Genomic DNA, 27,666 nt, shown 5'->3' with positions numbered 1-27,666 from the left:
TCTGCACCTTTGGAGAAAAAGGATAAATGTGCACAATGTCACACTTAATTTATAATTAACTTGATACAATGGGGTTCCTATCTGGGCGTTTGGTCTAAGTGAGGATTGAAAGTAAATTATGATACAGACAGCCACGATGAATAGCATGTCCTAGGATTACTTTGAGAGTAAGTCACTATGACCTAGGCTATTAGAAACTGGCCCTAAGTAACAGCATCTCAACTTCCATTTTTTCCCCATGGGCACTTAAACTCACAGAACAGCTGCAACAGGGGGATGGCACAAGCCTGTTGGACATTGTTGAATGGGAAGCAGACTTTAGCCATTTTGTTTCCCCATATCTGGGACCAAAATTTCACATTTCATCCTGTAATTGTTAATACCTTGCTACATATGCAGGTTTATCAACTACAGTTATATTTTACAGACAGGTTGTAGCAAGGGTGGGAAAAGCTAGGACAGTGTCTGTATGACTCAGTATAAGAAATTACTCTGAACTACATTTTGCTCTCATGAGTGGTCTGACATCTCTAATTACTACAAGTTTTTGTTTTCCTCCATTTGGTGGAACCCCCTACAATGTCAGAAAGCACAATTCTGGTCTTTGGTAATTGATTTTGGCTGATCAGCTACATCAGTCTGTATGAAGAAATCTCAAATGAGGAATGGCTCAGGACAGTCTGCTTGAGTAAACCTCCCATGAGCAAGTAGTTTTGTTTCCCGTATTTTCAAATGTTATGTATCCATGTGTTACCATGTTTTATGTGAAGCTAATCAGAGAGAAAAAACCCACAGCTTTTCTGATTCTCTTAACTTACAAATATTAAGCCCGTCACCATTTGCTCTGTGTGATTATGCAAAAACAGCCTGTTTCTTATTTATTTTACTTTTATGAGCTGGGAATCTCCCTCAGATTCACTGACATATTGAATGAATCACCAGAACTTTTTTTATTTTAATAATAGGTCTTTTCTAAAAGTTGAACTGGGTAAGCTGAATACTCTTAAACACTGTCCAGCAGTTTAAGAATGGAACTGAAGGCTGTAAGAAGAAACTGTAACAGGATATATTTTGTTTTAAAGGCTTGGCACAACATATCCCAAATACATTCCAAAATGAAGTCTGAAATACCAAAAAAAGTCACGATAAAGAAAACTCTAAACTCAGTGCCTCAAACCTTTTCTTGCAGACAACTTTGATACTGTGGAGTCATATATCCAGAGGCTCACCTCATGTCTCCTCTACTTTTAACCCTTTACATGTCTTTCTCTTGACACAGCAAGAAACAATTTATTTGAGTCAAAACACGATGATTAATGGAACAGCATGACATATAGCATAAGTTCATGGGGCCAAGCAGACCTTTATTTTAAGTGTGTGTCTTACAGTGCTTCCCAGGGTACTCAAAATGTTCATTAATGAGGGGAAAAGGAATGAGACACTTGCTTTTCTCATTATTGTTGGCTTCATGGCCGTTATTAAGCATAATTGTCTGTCAGCATGCTGAGGTGACCTGGGTATAGATTAATGCTCCTTTTGTTGTGCAAGGTTATGAGAAAGCTGAGGATATGGTCTGTCTGAGGGCAAGTCTTCAAGTTGCCCAGCACATAGAGAAAATCCTGTGCAAATTCTTCTGGCCTTAGAGAGCAGCTAAAAATTCAGTTGAAAGAGTTCCTCCTCTACAGACCACAGAATGCATCATTAAGTCAGTTTGTGAAAAACAATAAAAATTTTTGTATAAGAGATTTTGTCTGAGTTTTCTCTTTCTTAACAACACTGCCTTTTATAAAGAAAACACTTCTCCCCTAGAATGATTATTAGAATACACAGCTATCATGCAACTGAGAGGAATGAATACACTGTCCATTGCACCAGGAGGTACTGGTTCATTATGACTGCAGTAAGAAAGACATTTGGTAAAGGGTATTTTAAATCAGCATTTATTAGAGATAGCATTATAAAGAGAGGGTGGTATAGATAACCTTGCTTCCCTTCAGGTGCTGGAAACCCTGAGCTGTGCAGTGCCAAACAGGCCTCTAATCAGGATGAGGAACACTGGGCAGAGCCCATCCATGGTAGAGTTGCCAGAGTTTGGTCATTTGAGCTATTTTTTAAAAGTAAACAACTCTACTCATCATTTCTACTGTCAAACAAAGAAGATATGCACATGTGAACTCACACTGTGAGATAAAGGTAAGGCCATGCAGGCAGTGTAATCGCTGGCACTGAGTGGGAGCTGCCTGCAGGCTTCTCTTTTATAATTACTATGTGAGTTTACTTTACAGTCAAGGGATGTGAGCAGCACAAGATGGGTCTGAAGGCCATGCTGTATGTGTCACACAGCACTGCAAGCTCCGCATGGGCCTGCACTGCTCAGGTTAGTTGTGATGTGGGTCACTGCCTCTCCAGCTACAGTGGTCCGCCGGCCAGCATCATTACATGCAGTTATGAAGGTACACTTACATATGCTTCAGGAAAACATTCACAAGGCTATACAAAATCATGCATATTGAAAAGTTTAGGTATAAGACAAACATCCTTTTATATTCTAAGAGGGTTTTTTTCCCCAGTTACTCACAGGTCAAAGACAGATGAAATGTCAGGGTAAGCTTAACAGTTAACTGTGGTTGGAAAAGGTGATCCTGCTGCTCCTTGCTTCATTCCAGATTGCTGCATATTCATTTTCTTGCTCATGGACCTTTCACTAGTAACTTGGATGAACTAGTTCAGCTTACTAACCAGGGAGGAAACTATACACTCCATGTGTCTCCCACCCCTCCTGATTAGTTTTTTCAGCAAATTAATAAATTGAACTGGCTGAAGAGAGAGTACACATTAATAAAAGAGCTGGCATAAATAGATCATGGGGAAATTTACTGCTGAAACAGGGAAAAGACAGTGTGGGTTTGGGGTTGGGGTTTTTTTGGCAGCACGCTAGTAGATCAGCTAACCCCACCTTGACTATCTGCATTGTAAGCTATCTTCCTATCCACACACACCACCTCCCCCCATATTGTGTTACAGATGTGAGATGAATAAATTTTAATTATATCAGTGTTGCAGCTTACAATATGGAGAATGTAGTATAAGATGCCTATTATAGTTTTTTTTATAACTACATATATTTGTTTATGTACACTTGCTGTAATAACAGCACAGTAATATTGTCATTAGGAGTGCCTAGTAACACTTTTTATTCAGATTTTAAGCAAGATATTAGTAGAATTTTTAAAAACAACTGAACAGGATAGTAATACCTTTTCTGCACACTGTAAAAAAAACTTTGACAGAATGTTAGTTTTCTAAAAGTATACAATTAGATGTTAACCTCTGTTTTTATACAAGAAAAGCCCTTTGTATCACTTATTCAAGTCCCAATTGCCATACTTTTCCTTTGCTTTTTCAAAATACTCAGATTTTTAATTTCCTTATCAGTTCCCAGGCTCACTTTACTTAAAATGATGATTCAGTTAAGAAACTGTTAAGAATTTCTTTGTATAGACGATTCAGAATCCAATAAGTTTCCTATTGATTTCAGCAAGATGTTTGGTCTGCTAGCTTTACAGGAGTAGCATGCATTTGTCATCCCTGATTACCACTTATTTTTTTTCCCAGGTTAGTAAATAGGGTTTTATTAAAATGTTGCTCATTTTCCTTGTTATTGTAATATTCCAGAGAAGCTCATAAAAACCCAGAGCAGTTCTTACTAGGCGAATATAGCAGCTTAATCCATTGACCCTTTGTGGTAGAAGCAAGGAAAAAAAATCTAGTTTTGAGTCAGAGCCTGAATTATATTTTAACTAACACTGGGAATGAAGGTAACAGTGAAACCCATACATGGGTTGTTAATTCAGGGGTTATGGAACATACATGTGATATCAGGTGTGCTTTGAATGATAGAGAGCACCACAGGAGGTACTTAGGTGTGACAGCACCACTTATTATTTTAGTTTTATAATCTGGTTATCCATCTCATGTCATTCTACCCCTCACTTGTCAAGTCACACTGCTTGGCTGCCACCTCCAATCCCTGGAAGCTGTGAGACATCATATATTTATGCCTCTCAACCACTCAGTGATCTGGCACATCAGATGTGGCCAGTCTGTGAATTCTTTGATATAAGGGCCAGCTGTGCTTGATGAATGGCGTCATGGAGAAGGGAAGAAGCAGCAGTACTGCTGCCAACATGCATTTCCCTTTGTGGAGGTCCCACATTCAAAGAAGTGCTTAGTAGGTGGTACACAGCTGCAGTTCAGTGTCTTAACATCCACAGTCCAACGCGATAGCATCTTTCCTGTTGCATGACCCCAGGTGTCAGAGGCATCACTCTCACCATATATGAAGAGTAGCAGTGGGTCTTGCATGTGGGAGAGAAAGAAACATGAGAGGTCTACCTCCCAGGCAAAGAAAACATTGCTTATTCAAAAGAGTAAGCAGAGGCTCAGAACTTCCCATGCACTAAAAACTCCTGAAAAATAGGAGTGTCCTCAATTACCACTACACTGTCTCTTTATTGCTTGTACTCTCTTTCTCTCACTATTACATCACCTATGAATCTCAAATTTCCTTCCAAAGAAAAAGGTGGGATTGATCACAGAATGGGTGAACATCTTGGGTGGCTCTTGAGCCAGGCTCAACTGATTTATGGCAGGTAAGATTCTAACTCAGATAATTACGAAAGTTACTAGCATTTCTGCTAACTGTTCCATGCTGGTGTTACTGGACTGAAACAGCAAGAAAAGGTTTTCAGGAAAAAGCAGTATCTTTTTTAGGCCAACAGAAATAGCTGCAAAAAGTATACACACCTTTGGGGCAAACAAACCAATTTCTAACTTTATACATCAATAAATTGCAACAGATCTAACAAGCCACTCATTTCTTCTGCAGGATGATAATCCTCCACAATCTACTTCATGTGCTTCCCCACTGTGTGCAGTGGCTTCTGTCTTATCATCTTTTTGAGGACACATGACTGAGGGGTGATTAATGGAGTGTTAAATATTCTCTGTGAGGATTTACGCTGCATTTTATCATTCAAAACCTGCTGTGGTCAATTTGCAAATGATAAAAGAGAGGAAATGATTTTAAAAGCTATACATATGCTTGTACAGCTTTTAGGATATTTTTGTGGTAGATGGCTGCATTGAAAGATTGCAAACTCTTTTTTGAAAACATACAGATAAATAAAACCCAGGCTGGGTAGAAGAAATACATAAAGTCATTGCAGTTCTTTGCTTCTGCTCCGGGCAACTCTGTGAATGATGTGGTGTGAGATGCCTTTGTAAACCAAACTCCCTGAATGAGAAAAAGATTCTATGACATAGCCACTTCTAGAAATCTCTTCACGAGATTTCCACTATAAAGATGTGGACCTGTTCATCATGTTCCCATACCTGTTATGTACTAAATGGTTAATGACTCCATAGATAATCATGAGGATTATGTAGTTAAAATCATAAGCCCAGACTAAAGTCAGCAAACAAATCTTTCTGTTACAAGTGCATCTAATTATTACGAAAATCTAGGAAAGATAGGAGTGTAATGAAACCCCAAATAAATGTAATAAAACCCCAAGTAAATGTAAAGAAACTCCAAGATTTCTCAGTTTCTTGGACAAGGATGTTGATTACCTGTTACAGTTATCAGACTAAACTTTTTTTAACTGTCTCCAAAGATGGGAATTTCAAAATGTTCTCAAGAAAAATAATACATTGTTCAACAGTTCTTGCAGTTACAGTGTTTTCTTAGTATCTAGCCTAGAGCTTGCTTGGAGTAAGTTTCTCGTACTAACCTCAGTGAGCCTGAAAAACATCACTATTTCTATAAGGACTACACATTTTCTTAATTGTTGTATTTAGTATTTGGCGTTTTTTTCTAAGGCAGAACAAGCTCATCTTATTTCAACTAGAATTATAGGTTATCTTTCCTAACTTACTTCCTTGGACTCTTTCCAATTTGTATTTGAGCCGGACTGCAAAAAGAGTATGTTCATTATGTTCATTCACACGGCCCTCTTGAACAGACCACAAAGTGATAAGGTTTTGTTTGGAATGTCATGTAGTTAACTTGTGCAACCCCTACACCTTCTTCACTGTTTACTGTATGTGTATTCATTGTCCTTTTGAATACAATTCTCACATTTGTATTTATTGATGTGGCGGTGTTATTATTTTTTATTTCCAATCATTTCACCCATCTAGAAAGATAACTCAGAATTGCAGTTTGGTCCTATGTACTTTAATATTTTTCAATTGCATAATATTCACATATTTTTGAAGTGTCTTCTCGATACCTGATAGCCATTAATGAATGTGGGAAGGCACCAGACCTAAGCTGGATTCAGCTGACATGTTCTCCTAACAGAAGCAGATACTCATGACTTCTCTGTAACATTTATCTTCCCAATTTATAACAGATAAATCACACTTCTTTAGTTTGGTCATGAGGACATCCCATATGGCCATGTAAAAAGAAAAATCTGCAAAAGTAGGATATACTATACCAATTCTCTCTCCCATACTCTGGACTAACTACTTGTGTGAGAAGGTTACTAGACTGTTGTTATATTAGTTGTTACAGAAACATGCAGAGCAGCTGCTTCCTATCACTGTGTTATTTTACAGATGCTCTTATATTGATTGTTTAGCAATGAGTTAAACAAAGTACCTCTCTTAATACCAGCTTTGCTGATCCATGTTTTCTCAACTACAGCTTTGGTATTTTTTCCAGTCTTCTTGTACCACAATTGGACTTCATGAGCTTTTGAAGATAATCACTAAAACATGCAAGTGAACTCAATAGTGTTTAGGAATTTTATCAGATCTAGACATGAATACCCTGTTAAATCCCCTGTTTATTGCTTTTCTGGTCTATATTCCTACATCCGTTTTTGTTACAAGTTCCTAACTGTGTTCTGAATATGGTCACAGTGAACCTCTTTTTGTGAAGGCCCTTGCAAAAAATACATATACAACTGCAGTAATTTTCAATCTGCATGGACATCTTGTTATTCTGCTTCTCCAAAAAGGACATAAACAAATCTTTCTTCTCAACTTACAAAACAACAGCAAGGAATGGCATGTTTTCCTTTCCATGGAAACTATCCAGAACCTGCTTTGATTGATCAAGTAAAAATTTTGAAACCTTCTCAAACCATGAGCAAGCACTTCATTTCCTAGCATTTCCCCAAATCAGAAAAGAACAAACTCCATTGCCTTTGAATACATGGCTCCTCTTGGTCTGAAAAATGAATGAAGACTTCTAAAGAAGAAAAATGAGTGAAGTGTTGCATCATTCAAGTAATGTGAATTTTTCATTGATTTATTTAACACAACTTGCAGATAATTACCTGCAAATAATGGGAGAAATTATGATTTAAGTTCAGTGTCCTACAACTGTCTTCACTTGATGGATGATTCAGCACATGGAGTGACATGTAGATTCAGTCTCAAGAATGTAAGTCCTGGAACAGACTTAGTTTCCCTGTGAACTTCCTTATTTCTACAAAAGGAACTCAAGATAGATATCCTGGACAACTGCTATATCAGCAGAGAGAGAATGACAGACATGACATATGGCCAAACACTGCTTGAATGTAAAAAGCGTTCATTTGATACTTTTTAACTTGTAGTTACATTTATTTTGGAAGAAAAATATATTTTATAGGTCTCTCATTGGAAGTATATTTTCATAAAAGGGGAAAAGGCAAACATAATGGAAATTATAACACAATAAAAAAAATTTAAGTCCACTTTTAAAGAAATTTTGCAAGCACGCAAGTTTTGACTTAAGAAAATGTCTAGAGCCAAATCTTTCATTTCTTAGCCTCCTAAACTTCCATTGGCAGCTGTGAAAATTCTGGACTGAGGAATAAAACATGATCAGATGGTTTCTTTGATCCTAAAAGATCAAATGTTTTAATTTGGGTTTGGATTCTATTTTCTTCCCTTAACATAAAAGAAATCTACTTAATGGAAATATACAGAAGTAATTAATTACTCAAGAATATCTCTAAATTCACATAACTGTTAAGTGAAGGCTGGACAAATGATTAAAAGTGCTTGACTCCTACTACACTGCCAAATGCTGACTTCAGACTCTTTTACAAGATGTATTATTATTAAATTTTGTATGACTATTTTCCAAATTGGAAAACTACTATAAAATTAAAAGTAAAGGATCTAAAGACATATCTGATATGTTCAAGGAAAATAGCCAGAATAGAAAATACCTCATGGGCAAGCTAGCTAAAAATCTTAAATGCCTCTTTTCTTTCTTCATTAACTACTCTAACAAGCAGCTACATCCCTGCCAGGTATTTAGGTACATGCTTCCCCATGAGCACTGATTTGGTGGTTTAGGGCCCAAGGGTTTAAACCATAAAAAAGAAACTAAGACATAATTAAGTGCTATTTAATTAGGCAACATATCCACAACTTTAATAAAGTTGTGTACAAACCACAGATTTTTAGACTGCACTGATGTTTTAAAAAATAAGTTTTATAAAATATTCTATCACATAAATTGTACCCCTTGTATGTTCAGCAATGCCCTTCTCATTTAATTTTATATTCTTGTTGTAATCAAATACCTTTTACTTTAAGTAGCTCAGTTCTGTTTACCACTAGGATAAGTATACATTTTGCAATAGCTTTCTATTTTCCAAACAGGATAAACTTGCGGGGTGAGGAAATCTTTGCTTCCAGCTTTTGCAAAATGTAAATACTAGCAAAACACTTTACTTTCTGACATGTTTTGATCAACAGAGAAAACAAAAATAAAGCTTCTATTCTAACCATATTCTAAAACATGAGTGTAAGTTTTATGAACAAGCAGAACTTTAAGAATTCAGGAATATGTAAGAATCCATATGTCTAAAGCTAAGTTAACATTTGAAAAATTCTGATTGGTATAGTTTGTTGAAAAATGGGCATATACATATACATATACACCTTGTAGCAAATATTTCTATAGCACAAGAGATAAATCTTCATAAAATTATGCACATTGTCTGATAATCCTTGACTCCAGAAAAAGTATTGACATTGTAAATATATGCTGAAATATACATAAGTTTCTATTAATAAATCACTTTTGAAAAGATAAACAATTATACTGATTTGTCTTCCCTAAAACATCTATAAATAAATCGAATAGAAATTGATTCAAATACAAGTACGTATAACACTACATTACTCTGATTTTTTTACCTAACTCCATACTTCCACTGTTTAGAGTTCCTTATTTTCTAAAAAAAAAGAAAGAAAACCAGTGAATACATTCTTTGGAAAATATTTTTTATTATAAAATGTACAGTATATTGACCTTAATATTATAAAACACTGTAATGTATCAGAGTCTTGTAAAGACCAATAATTTATAAGATGAGACCAAATTCATTGTTAATTTTTCTAGTCTCATAGTCAGAATAAAAAATATATATAAAATATAGAATGAATTAATTGATCGTAGCGTCCTTAGTAGCTGGCAAATGTATGTTCATATGTTAAGGCAGCTAATCTCTGCATGTATTTTTATTAAAATAGATCACTCTTATTTGCTAATTTAGTCTTTGATTTTGAAGAGCTGATAGAAGCATGAACAGAAAGGTTAGTAATCATATTCTATAAGCCTAGATTATGTAAAGGCGCTGCAGGGTATAATGAAAATTATGTTTTACTAAAGTACTTCTATCACTGCAGCTCACTTATTAACAGTTAATACTTCTTTGGTACTTTTAAGGTGCTTGTTAGAACAAGAAATAGCTTTGAACTATTGACAAGAATAGAGTACTTTAGGCCTCAGATGCTATTGGATAGCATGAAAAACCACCTTACACTGTCTTAACAATTTGAAGACCTTTTTCAACATGTTGGTCTTCTCAGTTCCAGTATGTCTAATGCCTCCTTCTATTGCAGGGACTTACTACCATTTTGAGTACAAAAGAAATGCAGATTACTTTCTTTTTTTCCTCTCCTTAGCCATTGTTGCAAGCAGTACTTCCCTCATTGCACTCATTTGGCAGTGACTTGAACACCAGTATCCAGCCAAAGGCACTTGTTTTAATGTTAGAATATGTGTATGTAGGTTGTTTTCGAATCACTGCCTAGAATATTTTTAGCAGTGCATTTATAGAAGCCTGCATCCCTTTGAGTGGACTGCTGGATGACTAATGACCCCTGAGGATGGAGGAATTTGTTTCCATACAGACGAGATTGAGCTCCTGTTGTCAGATGTGATTTATCTGGAAGCTCCCATGTTATTTCTGCTTTAGGAATCCCAATGGCCATGCAGTTCAGTTTAACTGAATTTCCAGGTCTGGCATAAATAACGGGTGCTGGCTCACTGGTGATCCTGGGAGGATAGGCGATCACAATGACAGGCACAGTCATAACAGAAGTGCCATACTCTGTTGACACTTTGCACAGGTAAGTGCCCCTGTCAAACACAGAAGCCTCACGCACCGTCAATGAGCCATTCTCCATCAGGGAAAAGCGACCCACAGCCTGGGGGGCATCCATAACCATCCCATTGGGCAGTGTCCAGGAGATCTGTGCCCGCTGGTTTGCCTGGGTGATGCAATGAAGCTGCAGAGTTTCTCCATTGATGATGCTCACCAGGTTGTTGTACTGGTTGCTAATTTCTGGCCTGAGTCCCACCTTCAGAAAGACTACTCGTTCCACATAACCTCCCAGGTTTCTGGCTGTACAGCGGTAAGTCCCAGCATCCCCAGCAGACAGGCCGCTGATGTGTAAGATCCCATCCCTCTTATGGTAAAATCTGTGCAGGCGACTGCCACTCAGCACTTCAGAGCCGTTGGGAAGGATCCAGCTTGTGCTGGGTTTGGGGTTCCCCTGGACTGAGCAGTTCAGATTGATGCTGTGCCCAGCAATGGCAGTGATCCTTTCACTGACAGGGTCTCTGAAGGAGGGTTTCTCCACATGGTCTGTGATGAGGAGCTGCACAAGCAGTCTGGCTTCCCCTCCTTCGTTCCGTCCGATGCACACGAGCTGCACGGCATCCGTTTGCCTCACCCCTCTGATGTCCAGCGTACCATTGCGATGCACAGTGATCCTGTTCCCATAGTAGGGAGCCGGTAAGATTACTCCTTCTGGAAAAGCCCATAAGACACGTGGAGCAGGGATCCCCTCAGCTTTGCAGTCAATAAGTTTCCGGCTGTCTCTGATGGCTGTCTCCCTCACAGATGTTATTGCACTGAGATGACCATTGATTCTGGGAGGCTGAACATCAACATGGATCCAAACGATCTTCCGATCTTCTCCAGCACTGTTCCGTGCTACACAAGTATAGTTACCACTGTCAGACCTTTGGGCCTTTTGGATGAGGAGGGTGCCATCCCTGTATATCTGGTATTTATCAGATAGAGCAGGAATAGGCCTGTTGGTCGGGGAAAGCCAGGTCACTTTGGGAGTGGGTTCTCCTTTGGCTTCACATGCTGCTGTGACAACATCGCCATAAGGTACATTAATAGTGATGTATGTTTTGTTCCTGATGGTTGCAGGCTCTGCCACCACTTTGACCCGCACTTTCATTTCATCCTTCCCAATCTGATTTTCAGCATAGCAGGTGTAGTCCCCTTCCTCTCTCAGTCCAACATCATTGAAATACAGGGTTCCATTGTCAAAGACCACATATCGCTTCGTCCGGCTACCGCTGTCATCTGACTGCATGAAGGTATTGATCATGCTGCCATCGGGGAGACCCCACGAGATCTCCGGATTTGGCAGACCTGTGGCTACACAGTCGACTTTCAGGTCCCCTCCATACTTGACCTTGTGGTTATTCTCATTCTTATGTTCTATTTTTGCTGGTTTCATCATCACATTCACTTTGAGGACCACGTAATCATCACCTATCTTATTGCGGGCCACACACAAATAGTCTCCTGCATCTTTGTCTGTAACTGAATTAACAACCAAAGTCCCATTGCTGAATACTTTGATTCTAGTCTCCAAAGTACTGAAAGGAAAGAAAAAAGAACCTAACATGAGCTACAAAATCACATCTTGGTTATTAATTATTGAGCAAAATCTGGAGGATGGGCGGGAATAACAACTCATCAATGTTAAAAAAAAAAGGAGAGAAACACTGCTATTGTTAGATAATTAAATGGTCAGAAATGTTCAGGATATTCACCACCAAACAGCAAATGGAAAAAAATAGTTCTACTCACTTGTAACCAAGCAATTCTGTTGTGGTTAATGACTTTAATGCTGTTTTTGACACTAAACATTCACTAAATACCAAATTATGGTGGTTTTGACTCTCTTCTGACTACATGTACAGTATCCTATAACATTCAAAGATGATCTCTGAATGATATAATCCATATGGCTATTTGGACCATAATGGGGTCTGGTACCTGGGTCTTCAGTTAAAAACAAGTAACGATGAAGAACTTCCTCTGGCCTCGGGTATAACATATTAAGCCTTTACAAAAGTCACAAAGAAGCAAAATGTTGCTAAGCTTTGAAACAAAGAAAAAAAATTCCAATGTGCTTAAAAACCTATTACTCCTTTCCACTTCACTATGGAATTGGTGTATTGTGGTCAAAACCAACTTCCTCAGTAGCCACAGGTTTCTCCCCAAAGGAGATCTCCAGTATTTGAAAAGCAGTCCACATAAAGATCATGAAGGAAAATTAAAAAGAAACACAGATTTTTTTTCCTACTGCTATGAGGCATAAAATGAATTCTGGATTTTGTGCTATCTACAGGTTACCTAAATACACTTTTTGTCAATATAAAAAAAATATTACTATGTTCAGCTGTGAAGAAAGTTGTTCCAAATTATGCATTTTAATTACAGTGCATTTCTCATCTGTTTATAGTGCTCGAAGGTGAGCTATGAATAATTTATAGCACAGAAATTTGTTTTCAGCCAAGTTTTAGGATAGTTATTGTAGGTTTGTAGAAGTGATATTTTACTTGATATTGCAAACATTGGAGAATGCATTGTTTCAGGCATTTATATGCAACCAGGTTTGCAGACCTTACCGTGTGGTAACATTTGTTTACACATGATGTTAAAATGATAGTGCTTATTTAAGTAATTATAACTTGATTTATTTGCTCAGTATTTACTGCGTGCAATGATTTACCTAAGAGATAAAATTCAATGATCCTTTTCCTTCTGGGGAAAAGCAGGCACCTGTGCAATATTATTCAGACTAAGCACATTGGAACAAGCAGTACGCAAGCTGTATAGCTGAACTTTTGCCACTGGACTTTACTACATTTACGAGTGGCTGTAAAAGACAAACAGTGGCAGCTTATCCTAGAAACTTGAAGCTAACTTCAATACAGCTTTCAGTAAAATTATGCTAAGATATGACTTGACTATCTTTCTGATATAATTTCAAATTCCTTCTTAAGGATTGGGTGGCTTAGTCAAAACCAGCAGAAGTCAGGAATGAAACTTGTACATATATGAGTGGGTGTTTCTCTAAGTTAATCTAAATGCAATTTAGCTGCATCACCCCAAACAGAAATTTACCTGTGTAGGGAATCAATCATCCTTTTGGAAGGCAACCTCCATAATATCCGAGGCCAAGGGTCACCAGAAGCACTACAGTCCAAATGCAGGATTCCGCCATATGTTACATCTGTTCTCTGAGGAGAGCTCCCAGTGATCTTAGCATTAGATGCATGCTTCTTCACATGGAGTTGTACTGTTCTCCTGGCAGCCCCCACCATGTTAGCAGCAATGCACTCGTAGGTCCCACTGTCCTTGGGGGAGACGTTGCGAATGTAAAGAGTCCCATTGGGAAAAACAAATAAATTCCCATTGACAAACTGAGAAGGTCGGATCTGCGTGCCATCAAAGACCACCCAGCGGATGCTGGGAGAAGGTGCTGCTTTAGCAGTGCAGTGGATGTTAATACTGCTACCAAGGGGCAAGGAAATATTCTCTTGCTTGTCCTGCTGGATGATGGGCGGTAAGGCTGCAATGTGCAGCCTCACGGCAATGCTGTCAGCTCCTGCAGCGTTGCTTGCTACACATTTGTAAACTCCTCGGTCTGAAAAAGTTGCTTGCTTGATAGACAAGGTTCGATTTTCATGAAGCATTATCCTGCTTTCTGTGGTGGTGACTGTCTGCAAAATCTTCCTATCTGGGAAAATCCATGAAATTAGTGGGCTTGGAGTCCCACTAGCCTGACATTCCATTGCTATGGTCTCTCCAAAGTAGACCGTGACATCTCGATAACGGGAAAGTAAAATTTTGGGCTGGTGGGCTACAACTGTGAGCACAACAATCATTTTATCTATGCCATGAAGGTTCTGAGCTGTGCATAAATACTGTCCACGATCCTGAAGCTGAGCACTTCGGATAAGGAGAGTACCATTTTTCCAGACTTCAAACCTTTGTAACTTGCTGCTGGTTGTCATTAGCGCTCCTGTGAAGGTGAGAGGAAAGAAAGAAAGAGAAAGTCAAAGGGTTAAAAATGTACATTATTGCAATAAAGAAGTCTTAAGTGAGATTTTAAGTTTACTCTACACCAATTACAACTTCAGCAGGCCCACATGAAATCTTCTGACACTCTCCATAGCTCAAATTAGTCTTTGTTTCTATTGCAGAACTAACCAATAGCTTGCAAACATAGTGTGGAAATTTTTAAAGGCCTTATGTTTTAGGATTTCTCTTAAATCTTTATGTAACTTTTCTGTTCCTTTTGTACATGGACATGATACACACACCAGTATTTAAGACTGCAATGTTAACAAACCCATAGTCACAAGTATTGCCATAATAAATTCTAACTGCTGTGAATAAGCAGAGTTGGCTGCTTTTCACAGCCAAAAATTACTCTTCAAAAATGAACTCATTAAATGGTAGAGTTTTTCTTTTACTAAAAGAAACACTGCAAATGTATTATTACTTCTAATGATTAGTTGCAATTAATCATTTTATCTACAATGATTGTAAGTGACAGAAAGTATTTTCCAGTATTTTGAACTACTCCTGTGATCATGTTGCATTTCTGTGCAATACCCCTACAAACCATGTGGAAGAACACGTTTTCCTTTATCTTACCTGTAGAGACTTTTGTCCAAGTAATAAAAGGCTTGGGTTCCCCAACTGCATCACAAGGGATAAAAGCATCCATTTCCGCAAGGACGGATATGCTCTGAGATGCTTTTGTGATAATTTTAGGTCTTTCTCCCTGTACCCTGAAATTAGTGGAAGACTGAATTACAGTCAAATTGTGTGGCATGCTTCCCACGTAAGGCACAGATGGAAATTTTTGATGACGATGATGGACATTTTTAAAAGGATGAACTGTAGTGGTTATTTGTGGTCTTGTGCGCTGAGAAAGAAAGGCTGGGGGGCTGATCTTTAAAAACACTGGTGGTAATGTGGTAGTTGTGGCATGTGGCATTGGAGGCACCGGAGTAGCTGTAGCTTTTTGCACTGTAATCCCAGTAGGTAAGACCTGAGCAACCTTCTTCTCCTTTGTGTCTTTTGGGACTAGTTGACTAGGGACGTCTGGTTTAGGATGCATATTTAAGTGAGGGAATATCCTTGTTCTGTTGAAAAGGAAGGGTATTCTGGAACTAGGGTAATAGGGGATCCCTTGACTTGGTAGTCTTCCTGCTGTGCCTCTGTTATCTGGAACATAGTTATTTCCAAAAAATCTTGAATTAATATTGTATCTGTTCTGACCCTGATTACTGAACTTGCTTTCAGTCAATGGATTTATTTTGTGAAATGGAGAGGCTTGTGTTGGGGTAGTTGTTTCTCTCTGGGAGGCAAAAGATTTTCTGTCCTGGATAGTATGTGCTGCATACGCTGTTATCTCTGGTTTGTTTGTGTAGTGAAGAGGCTGATGTGTTATAAAATAGCGAAGTGGGCCCTGTGTTACAGGAAGCTTCACTGTGCCTCTTACTGGAACATGCCTTGGAGGCACAACAGGTAGTCTTTGGTTTATGCTTGGTATCATTCCAGCAGGTGGATGGGGAAGATTTGGATTTAGAAGTAAACTGTTGTTTGACTTGCTACTGTACAACTCATTGAATTGCTGCTCTTTTGACTGTATGCTGATCCTGTTTTGGTCAGAGGAAGGAGTAGGGTGAACATTCTGTCTTGAGCTTATCACTATTTTCTCACCATCAGCTCCAACTTGTTTTGCTTCTGGGAACCTTTCTTGATTGAAGACATTACTTTCCTCGGTGGTATAATGAAGAGAAGGATGTGAAGTGCTTGACATGGAAGTGGGAAGAGTGACAAGTTTTATAAATGGAATAAAAGCAGTGGATGTAATAGGAGGCTTTTTAGTTGTCTGCAGATGATGAAACACATGTGGCATAGATTCCTTTCTATCCAAGGAAGATGGCTCTGTCCCAGCCTGAGAAGTAACAGATTTCTTTGTCTGTCTAACTGGAAAAGCCTGAGCTTCTGCAGTGCTGGAAGACGAGGATAAAGTAATTATTTCATGTTGCTGAGGTGGCTCAGTTTTTGCTGGTGTTTCTATAGATACTGTGGGCTTCCATGGTTCCTTTGAAGCTGAGAGGTCCTTAAAAACTTCAACTGTGCCAACAGGAACACTTAAGTCAGGCACAGTGGGATATACCAGCTGGAATGTTCCAGCAGTTGTTTCATTAACCACAACTTCTAAGTCAAATAGGTTAGGCTCCTCCTGAGATTTTGGTTTTGCTGATAGTATTGAGCTGTTCCTATATGCAGGAGAAGTTGTTGTGCTGGATTGTTCCACTTTATGATCCACAGTTTTAGGGTCTGCTTTCATGTCCTTCTCTGCAGATGCACTGTCTAATGAGTGGTATGCTGGCACTTCACTTTGCTCTGGTTTCAGAGGTACACTTGACTCTTTTGTGGGAAGTGCATCTTGTACAGCATATGATGATAAAATCATGATAGGTGCAGTCACTGGAAGTGCCAAGGTTTCAGGGCTAGTAGGGTGCGTCACATGTTTAGCTTTAGGTAGAGCAGTGGTAGGCCTAAAAGGAGGAGTTGTGACCACATCTCTGATTTTTGTAATTTTCTCTACGACACCTGAATCAGGAATTAATGAAGGAGTGGATTCCATACGCTCCTCTTTCCTAGCCTGTATTTTGATGGTTTTAAGATCAGGACTTTCACGAGTTGCAGAAGTAGTTTTGGTAACAGCTTCAAATTCAGGTGTCCTTGGAATAATAGACATTGCCTCTGTGGTTAAAGCAACACGGGGAAAAGGCTTTGGTCTTTGTCGGATTCTGTTTGGCCTTCTCCTTCTGCCATAAGGTCTTTTTCTACCATGCTGAGTAATAAGTGAAGGCATGGTCTTTCTATATGGAGATGTTTTGGTGGCCACAGTGGTCAATCTACTGATGGAAGAAGCCATTTCTAACCCCTCTGCTTTATGAAGAGCATTAGTGCCATGCAAAATGAATATGGGACCCGGTTTTGGAATGGCCAAGTTTCTATGTGCCTCTGTCTGAGAATTGTCTGCATAACTGCTGGACACACTTTCTGGAGTCACTGTTTTCCTGTGGATCTCAAGTTCTTCATTGCTCTGAACCCTGATGGGTGTGACAGCTGGAAAGCCGCTATTTAAGTCTGGTGTTTTTGCATGACTTGTGGATATTTTTTTGTGCTGGTATCTCGTATCATTGCTCTTTTCTCTAACAAATGAAGAAGTGGATGAAGAAACAGTAGTAGTGCCTACAAAATCTGTTGGGATGATCTCATCATGAGAAGGTGCTGTAGTTACGGTGTTAACACTCATTGGGCCCACTTCATTTAACTTCAAGCTTGTCTGCAAGGTGCTATGAAGATCCACAGTCTGAGATTCAGCAAGGAGAGTAGCATCAAGTGGTAGCTCAGCAAAAGCAGAACTTTCTTCAGATATAGCAGATACAGTTTTATCTACATTTTCCACTGTGAATGAACTGCTCTGAACATTAGGAAACTTTGTCACAACTTCTTTGGCTAGAGGTTCTTCAGTGAAGGCAACTGAATCATCCGTCCTGACATCAAGATGCTGCTCCCCTTGGGGATGCAGAGTTGCAGAGACAGGAGTCAAATATGGACCTGATAAAGCTATTTCTACAGTGTCTGTACTTGCAGGTGTTTCTAAAGCCCTGTGGTTGGAAAATGGTTCAGTTTCTGACCCTATTAATACAGACTGCACTGAAAACACTTCCGTGTTCTGTGAAACAGTGACCAAGAATTGCTCATCTTCACCCACAGGTGATGCATCAGCAGAGGAGTCCAGCACATCATCTCCTGTCTCTGAAGGCGGAGGGCTGGCTAAGGGATAAGGGGCGGGAGTAGTTTCCTGCATGACTGATGGCAGTGAAGTTGTTACAGACGCGGTTGTAGCTGTTGTTGTTCTAGGAAGATTCTTCCCACGGACCTTTGCCAAAATGTCAGCCCAATGCTGTGGATTAATCTGTTTGCTTGCCACGTTAATTCTCCTTCGAGATTCAAATACTCTCCGGCCTTCTGCAACATTGCTGTCTTGGGTTCTATCGGTACTTTTCCAGACTTTCATTTTCCTTCTGCCCTTCTTTCCCTTTTTAATTTGAGCCTCTGGCACCCGGTCACTTTTTTGTTTAAAAGGTATTTCCCAGTCTTTTAGGTGATTCTTTCTTCGTGGGAACTCCTCCATCCCTCCTGCCCCTGATCCCTCTTCATCATCTATGACCCGCCCTCTTGTTTTTGACAAACCTTTTGAGCCTGGGCGCTTCTTTAGTTTTATTCGTTTAAATGATCTGTCAGACACCATTTTATTTACTGTGACTCTTACAGCAAACTGATCTGATCCTTGCTGATTGACAGCCACACATCTGTAATGGCCACTATCAGTGACATGGCTCCTTGGAATAAGCAAAGTACCATTGGGCAGCATATAGCCTTTTGAAGAGTTTGATAAATCATTGAGTACCTGACTGTTTGGAAGAATCCAGCTCAACTGTGCATCTGGAATGGCAACTGCATTGCACGGCAAAGCTATTGGATCTCCAACATTTTTTTCAACTCTTGCTACATCCGAATCAGCTACCTGAATAGCTGCAGGCTGCACGACGAGTCTGTAAGACATTATGTCCAGATCGTCTCTCACTTGGGCAACACAGTGGTACACACCTCCATCAGTGTAACTCACTGCTTTGATTATTAGTTGGCCACTACTGAGAATGGAAAACCTACTGTCTTTCTGATTAAAAGGTGCCTGCAGTTTAGTTCCATCTGGAAAAAGCCACTGAATGGAGGGGCTCTCAGAAGCTTTCACACTGCAGCTCAGCTGACACTCTGACCCTTCCACCACACTCTGTGCTGTCCTTGTGCTCTGATTTTGCTCTATCATTACCCAGTTTCTCTGCTGCCTGGTGGTTTTGGTATGAATTGTCTGAGAAAACACAGTAAAAAAAGATAGCACCACTTTTTTCCCTGTACTCTGGCGCCTGTTTAATTGGATATTTATAAGAGGTTGCATTACCCAGGAAGGCTCAGCCAGTATTTGAGCTTTTACACCTGTGTAGTAAAGAGCATCATAATCTGAGCCTTGCCTGTACTGATAGATTATTTTAGGCTCTTTTTTGAGCATAAGTTCCCTCTCTAATTTGACAGGTACTTCACTGTAGTAAGCTATAAGCTTCCACAGTTTTTCGTAGCTTTCTCGATTCATTGGACATTCAAAATCCAGTGCAATTGTAGCATTTATATCTATCTCCTGAGTCTGGATTTGATTCCACTGAATTTTGGTAGAACCTGTTGGTTTTTTGATTTCACAGTTCAGGTGGACTATGTTGCCATGCTCATCAGTCATATTTAGAGCAATGTTCCATGGTGAGGACTGAAGTTCTTCCAGAGGGAGTTCATAACTGTCACCATCATCCTCCTCTTGAGTGCTGCTATTTTGCCTCAGTGAGGACTGAATGACAGGTTTCCTACAGGAAATATCTTTCAAGTTTTGAATATCTTCTTTCTGCAGTTGTTTTGGGCTGCTGCACTTAGCACACAGCTGTCCCCCTTCATAGGCTTTGTCCTTTTTGCATTTTAAAACACCTGCAAAAAAAAACAAAAAAAAGGAAGAAAGAAAATGAAAAAAAAGGATAAGCTGAAAAACTCTGTTCTAAAGTTAGACAATTCTCAGAATTGTGAAATAAACTTCATGAGGATTGCCATTATGTCACATGACATATAAGTCAAGACTTTTAGAATGGCACCTCTTTGTTTTACAGATGAATGGACACCTGATTCTCAATCTGACCATGATTTCTTCTGACTTTAATGAGAGGATTGAATATTCCATCCTTCTGAAACTTAGATTCACTGCCTCTAAACAAAATGCCTAGAAACTGAAGTGTGCAAAGCAACATTTAAATCAGCAACAAACTATTCTGTGTCAAAAAGTCTGCATTTGTACAGTGACAGCCTAACTTGTGGATCTAATGTGAAGAGAAGTGGGACCTTTCAGCTTTCAAAAATATAGCATTTACCTGAGAACTGCTGGACTTCCTCATTAAATAATCCAGGAAGCTTTCTATTTTTCTCTATTAATTAAGAACAGTATTGGCAGTACACAAAAACTTTTACTGTAGCTACCAAAATGGGCTGACTAGTTCTTGCACTTACAAGCCATTTATCAGCAGGAAAAATTCCAAAAAAGAAAAGTGCCACTTCTTCCCTGACCTCTGAAACAACTGTAAACTTTGTAATGAAACAACAAAAGCTAGAAGAGGAGGGCTAGACTAGGAAACTATAGCCTTGACTCCTCTCTCCTTCAATGCCAGAAAGACTGTTGTCTGCAAAGTAATAGCCATACTTTTATTACATTTTTCTCCTCACTAGAATGTCAAATGTCACCTTAGGTATTTCGTTTGGAGACATAGAGCAAATAAATTTTTACAGTTATTCTAGCCATAAGTATCATCCTGAAGAATGAGGGATCTTTGAATGAATGAACAGTATACCGGTGGGTTATAAGGCAAAATGTCAGGAGAAAGGGAAATGAATGGCAAATTTTCATACCATTATTTTAATTGAAAATATATGCTTTGCTAGTCTGACAAATCAATTTTCTTGAAAATTTGTTACAAATGGAATATTTATATATATCTATCTGTATATCTATATCTATATATGCAGTTTAGTACTTGCAGATTCAAACAGGACATTTCAAAGATAAGGAAAAACTGGCCCACAATCAACTTGGCAGTGGCTACACTGATCTGAAGAAATTTAGTAACTCTTTCTGGACAGAATTCCCAAAGAAGTTAATGTTATAGTTATATACAGATACAAAATCTGCCATATTCGAAAATGGCATGGATAAATTCTTCCTCCTTCCAAAAATCACTACTGTTTTAGTGTAAAGAGGTAACCTAACTGAATAAAAACGCTAGCAAAGCCAACACTGCACAAAGGAATGTTCAGCTAATATCTCATTATTATAACTTACAGTAAAACTTAAGTACACCCATTACACATACACACACAATTTGGATCAAGAACAGAATGTAAGAATATTAAAATGTAAGCTAGTGGAATACAGTATTTGAGTTAGATGCCTCAAGTATCTGTTCAGTCAGGAAGATTTGTATTACTCACACAAGCATTGCACATTCTTAAAAAGTACTGCCCTATAGTGAAGTGCAAAACTGCAATGAGTTACGTGTTCTAAGATGATAAGACCCACCTTCGTTCACCATATGTGCTCGAAAATCATGATATAAACCTTGTGACACCATCACTCATTTGAAACATCTTCAGTTACAATTAAATGCCAATTTCCTCTTAATATTTTAGCAATAGCTCTGGTGTGACACCAGTTCCTCTGCTGAACTGAGATGCCCAAACTGAAAACTGAAACTCAAACCCTTCTTCATTTAGTGTATTCCTGAGACAGAGGCATTATAAAACTCTATTTTTTGCTTCTGCACACGATCAGAAACATTCCAGCCTAAGCAGTGTGATACTTTTCTCACCTCTAAGCCTGAATGAAGATAGACTAGCTATTTTATGAAAAAGTTACACGTTTGAAAAGAAATATGTTGCAAGTACTGGAAAATACTTAAAACAGATTTGCTCCATCATCAAAGGAAGTTGTTGTCAATGAAGAAATGTGGCTAGACATGAAGGATGCATACTACAGCCTTAATGTTAATAGAATCAAAGTTAGAGGACTTAACCAGGAATTTGGTAAACTGATTTCCTTCCTTCCTTAGACAAACATGTTCAAATCCAATCTTACCACCTTCCATGAGAGCATATAGTCAGTAGCTTTGTTGGTTGAGGACAATTGGCAGCCCTTAGTCAAAGGTGTACTGCTGCGCAAGCAAATGGAATAAAAGGTTACAACCTATCTCTTTCCAATTACAAACATCACTACCACTTCTGTCATCCCAAATGTAATGGCTAATTTCTTTGCTGTTAAATACATATTTTTATCTAATGAAACAAAACTGCTTTCTTTTTACACTGCTTTTTAAATACACACATTTATTGAACAATAACAGAACTTAATACTGCACATAGAGATCATGTTGGCAATAATACTCAGGAAATAACAAAACCAACAACATGCAGAACAGGAAAAAAATTCAACATTATGAGTTCAATAAACACTGGTAGCTTATGCTCCTACCTCCAGAAGCTTCATTCCATTCAAGAAGCCACTTCAAACTACAGTCACAGGCCCATGGATTTCCATGAAGGTAAAGATTTTCCAGCAGTGGCATGCCTTGAAACATCTCTGCAGGCAAGGTCCTAAGAACATTTTCAGATAGGTAGAGATGCCTTACTGTTGACAGTTTGAAATAATCAAGGACCATAAATGTTGAAAAGGTGTTGGGGTGAAGCTGCTGGAGCAAATTTCCTTCTAAGTGGACCAGTCTTAGAGAAGTTAAACCATTAAAAGCATTTGGATGAATAAACTCAATTCTGTTGTGATCCATGTGCAGTCTCATTAAGCTTGAAAGTCCTTGGAGAGTTTGGCCAGTTATGGCTTTCAATTTATTGTAACTAATTTTGAAAACCTAAAAAAAATTTTAAAAAAAGAACCAGAGATTAATTTTTTTATCTAAATCCAAGCAGAATAGCAATCAAGCAAATGTTTTCCTCCCACATTCAAATCTTTTGCACCACTGAAAAACCATACGTTGGTCAAAGAGGTAGAATAAAACTGAGTGTTAGCTGGGATTATCAAGTTAGACAGAGGCATAGTTAATAGATATCCAATGTATTTTGGGGGAAAATGGTATCTTAATCCTAAAAAGCCACTAGAAAGAACACTTAATTTTGTTTTCCGTTATTCATGGAAGCTAGTTTTGAAATTTAGGAAAACCTAAGCTGTACCTGTAGAGACACAAGATCTTTCAAAGCACCATTAGGAATATTCTGAATGTCATTTCCATGTATCATAAGCAATTCCAATTTTGTAAGTCCCGCAAAGGAGTTTTCGTATATAGACTGTATACTGTTAAACCTGGGGAAAAAAAAATCACACATGCAGTTACATTTTATACACTGACTGTCACAGACTGCAAATGTAAAAATAGTATAACCCAACTTCCAGGAAAAATTGGAGGGACCTTAATGCATTGTCAAAAGGCCAGAAGTTACTGAAAGATTTTTACAAGGCCCAAGCATACTTAGCTCATGTTTACATTAATATTTCTTTTAACTCACTTTGTGGCACTTTAGCCATAAATTAGGAGTAACAGTAATAAATAGGTGTTTAAGTTCTAATAGTTGTCAGTGTATTTTTCCATCCAGCTCAGTTTATGAAATGGAACTAAGTTAATGGCCTCTGGCCAAACCATGATGCTATGGAGCCTGGCAAACTAGAGAGGCTGCAGTGTTGCCAAAGCAGCATCTAACAATAAATAAATAGAGATTGGGAAAGTAAACATTAAAAATGGTATCTCCCAAAGAGCACAAGAAGCAGTAAGTCACATCCTGCTTCACTTACTGTTACAACATGTATTGGCCACATTAACTAAATACATAAGGTCTAGGAATTGACCTTCCAATTACATAATTTGAGCCTTGAAACTCCTCTTAGATAAGGAATACAGAAAATCTACTCTTTGAAAATATTCAGTTTTGCTTTGGACAAGCGAATCAGACTTTATTTGCCAACCTGGAAGAGTTGCAGCTGGTGGCCTAGCTCTACATTTGTGTTTTTCATATGTATACAGAAAATCAAATGTATTATCTAATCTGGGCACAAAGTCTTACAACTAAGCATAGAATTTCAAAGGTTTTTCCAATTTCTTAGTATTTTCTAGAAAGCAGGGGAAGACACAGCATGAAATTAAAATACTTTGAATACGAAGAAAATACTTTTGGATCCTCACAATGTTATCTATCTAAAGATTCTTAATTTGCTAAAAATTTAGACTATTGTATTAACATTTTTAGTTCTTCTGCAGATCCACTATGCTTATAGCAGACATCTTATTAAAATTCCTTATTTCAAAATCAGTCCTTCAAAAAAAATATGAACTTGTCTAAATAAAAATTTTTCCTAAGTTACTTCCAGTTAGAAAAATAATCTTCACCTCCTAAATGCACAGCACTTAAAATAGCAATATAAAAGAATAAAAGTGCTCTTTCAAAGTGAAAGAAGCACAAAAACAGACAGTTAAGACTGCTTCTCCCTGGGAAAGGACCCAAGTCAGAAAATGTCATTTGTAGTGATGAAATACAGAGAGGAAAGGGCTTTTATGCTAACAGTATATCAAACAATGTACTTTACTAAAAAAAAAAACCCAAACACCTTAGTAACTTAGATGTCTACATACCATTTACAAAAACAATTTAGGGATTGGAGTATATATTTCGTTAATATACCTTTACTGAGCACAAGAGCATTTTGAGACTAAATTTAGGCTTTAGGCAGATAATATGCTGGTGGACAGAAATTTTAATTATGGAGAAGCAAAAAAACCCCAAAAACCAAGGGCCCTACTGCCAGTCATTGCACGATCAGTTGCAGCTTACAGGCCTTGAAGTTGTGAGGATAATTTCATCACAGGTAGTGGGGCAGCCCTGACACCAAGCAGAAGAGGACTGAGACTCTTGCACCATTCTATATCACACAATGACCCAACATGGTGCTTTTTCAATATGAAGCCTACCAACAGTCCCTGCCTTCTTGTCTCAAAATCTGACAGAAGTGAGTTGGCAATTCCCTGGAGAGCAAAGTGAGTTGGAGCCTGAGCAATCCCTTCCCAAAACATGCTTATATTGCACTTAGTTGCTTGAAAAAAACTGCAACAAAACTACAACTCCACAGGCAATGGATCAGATTTCTTTCTACTGTATTCATTTAAGATATGCTATATCACATTGTTCTCCAAAATGCTACTGGATTACCTCATAGAATTTTACTCCTGCTGTATTTTTTTTTAACATCAGGTATAGAATTCCATATTCTGTAGAAATCCCATAAAAGGTTAAATTCAAGATCTTTTTTTATACACTGTAAAAGACTAAATGTTCTATTTGCCAAAAAAGAACTCACACCATGGTATAAATGTTTATTTGAAAAGAGTACTAACTTTTGTTTGAAACATAAAGGCCAACCTAATTTCTCCATGCCAGCAACTGTAGTGTTTGAAACACAGCACCGACAAGTAAGTACCCATCTCTGCAATTCTACTTAAGAACTACACCCAGAGATCCCGCTTTGCCACATGTGTGCGAAGCACTCCAGGCTTCGGCACTAAGAACATAAAACTGTTTGCTCCAAGCTGCCATACAAACCCGAAGTTGATTCTTTCCACATGCTTAGCGATCCGTGCCGGCACGGCTGCCAGGGAGCGGAAGGTGCAGTGGACCTCGGTGGGAAGGTAGCAGGCGCAGGGCTGGGGGCAGCCCAGGGCGCCCAGCGGCAGCCCCAATCCCAGCATCAGGACCACGGACAGCGCTCCAGCCACCACCCGCTCCCCCATCTTGTCGCCTCCCCTTGCCTGGCTCCTCCTGCATTGTTCCAGGGCGGGGAGGAAGAAAAGAGAGAAGAAATGATGATTTTTAAAAACTTTTATATACCCTTTATACATTTTAAACCCTTTATATACCTAGTAATGACCTGCATTGTCCAGAAAGTCTATAGACAATCAAAACCAAACTCAGTTGGAAAGCCATTTTCCTTATTCCATGTTATTTTCTACTTCAGTGTTAATTTTTCCCCTATTACTCACTTCTACTTAATACCTAATCTAAAAAAGTTATGCTGTCTCCCTATGCTAATAAATTTTATAGGCTTATTCTGTACACCAAAAATAGTACTCATCTCAATGAAAAACTAGAAAACCTTTCGGGACATATCTAGCTCAAGCAAACTGCCATGGCTCCCTCTACAGTCAATTAAAGAAAAAAAAAACCCAAGCCATAATCACTTGAAGATTAATAATATCAGTTATCTACCTCATCAGATAACTAGAAATAGTACAACTGAGCTTCATTAGGTCCCTAGTTAGCAAACCTTCTACCTGGCCTACTTGCCTAATTTTCAGACAGGCTACTAACTTTCATTAGGGTAAAATGTGGCTCAATGAATCTCATTCATAATAGACACGGGAAATAATTGAGATAGAAAGTAGTAGAAAGAATTGGTTCACCACAGATCTAGACTCTGTCATCCTTTGCCATGGGTTGCTCTGTGATGTTGGATATACTCTTACACTGCAATCTTAACCAAAAAGGTATGGCTGATCAGAACTGATAAAACTGGACAATTTCTTTAAAAGCATAAGCACAGACCTCACAGGAAAAGTTTATAATATATCTACCAATACTCAAGTTCAGATTTTTGGAACTGTGTGTCAAATTCTGCATGGCTAGAACCATGGAGAGTCATTTAAAGAAACACAGTGTGCTAAGAACAGACAAGAAAGCACAACTGTTATTGACCTTGAGCACTAGTAATTTCTGAAAATAAAATCGTTTATGTAATGTCTTATTACAGATTAAGCACCCTAACTTTAGACAAATGAGTTTAAAACATTCCTATTCTTATTCTACCATCAGAAGAATTTGAAAGCTTTTCAAATTAAAGCCATACAAGAATATGGGCTGCTATTAGTAACAGAAATTTAATATTCCTGCTTTTGTACAACACTGCGACAATGACAGAAAGTTATTCACTTCTACCAGCTATTATTACATCCATTAGTAATTTCCTTTTAGTATAAAAGTCAGATTTTATACTGTGCAACAAGATGCACATTTTTTCCCTAAGATTATCATGTGCAAACCATTACAGTTCAAAGGAGAAGCTCATTGGGATGAAGAGTTTTCCCAAATACCCGTGGTCAAGTTAATGAGATGCTTAGCATTCTTTACGAGACATATAGCTTGTAATTTGTTTAAGAATTTTCAGGTGCTGTTTTCCTTATGTTCTCCTCAACGAAAATTCTTTCTAAAAAACAGCCTACCCATTTCAATTTGTTTTGTGACAGGTCCCTTTCAGGACGTGCTCATTGAGGCGAAGAGGAGACTGCAACGACTTGTGAGGGGCTGGGGAAGGGCCGGCCAGAGGGACTTACCGTGCTCTGCCCGGGTAGGACAGAGCGGCAGCCGAGCCGAGCCCTTCCCACGGCTCAGCCGCAGCCGCTCCTGCGGGAGCCGCCGGGAGGCGCCGGAGCAGCTCCCGCCGCCCCGCCGCACGGGGGCGCTCTCGGCCGCTCCCCCGCCA

General features: G+C 38.7%; 1 protein-coding gene across 1 annotated transcript in view; it reads right to left on the bottom strand.

Moving 5' to 3' along the window:
* Positions 1-9,276: 9,276 nt before the first annotated feature.
* Positions 9,277-27,666, bottom strand: part of MXRA5 (matrix remodeling associated 5) — a 19,593-nt gene continuing 1,203 nt past the window's right edge. The window contains exons 2-7 of the mRNA XM_042038398.1: positions 25,734-25,949; positions 23,319-23,448; positions 22,609-22,999; positions 15,057-20,027; positions 13,518-14,418; positions 9,277-11,980 (exon numbers count right to left, since the gene is read on the bottom strand). Coding sequence (XP_041894332.1) covers positions 10,069-11,980; positions 13,518-14,418; positions 15,057-20,027; positions 22,609-22,999; positions 23,319-23,448; positions 25,734-25,949 — 8,521 coding nt within the window. The 3' untranslated portion in view covers positions 9,277-10,068. The remainder of the gene's footprint in view (positions 11,981-13,517; positions 14,419-15,056; positions 20,028-22,608; positions 23,000-23,318; positions 23,449-25,733; positions 25,950-27,666) is intronic.

The sequence above is a fragment of the Corvus kubaryi genome, unplaced genomic scaffold, assembly GCF_017639235.1.
Source record: "Corvus kubaryi isolate FWS band 111438036 unplaced genomic scaffold, C.kubaryi_AGA036_p1.0 133, whole genome shotgun sequence".
Lineage (NCBI taxonomy): Eukaryota > Metazoa > Chordata > Aves > Passeriformes > Corvidae > Corvus > Corvus kubaryi.
This window is presented reverse-complemented; position numbering and strand designations above follow the sequence as displayed.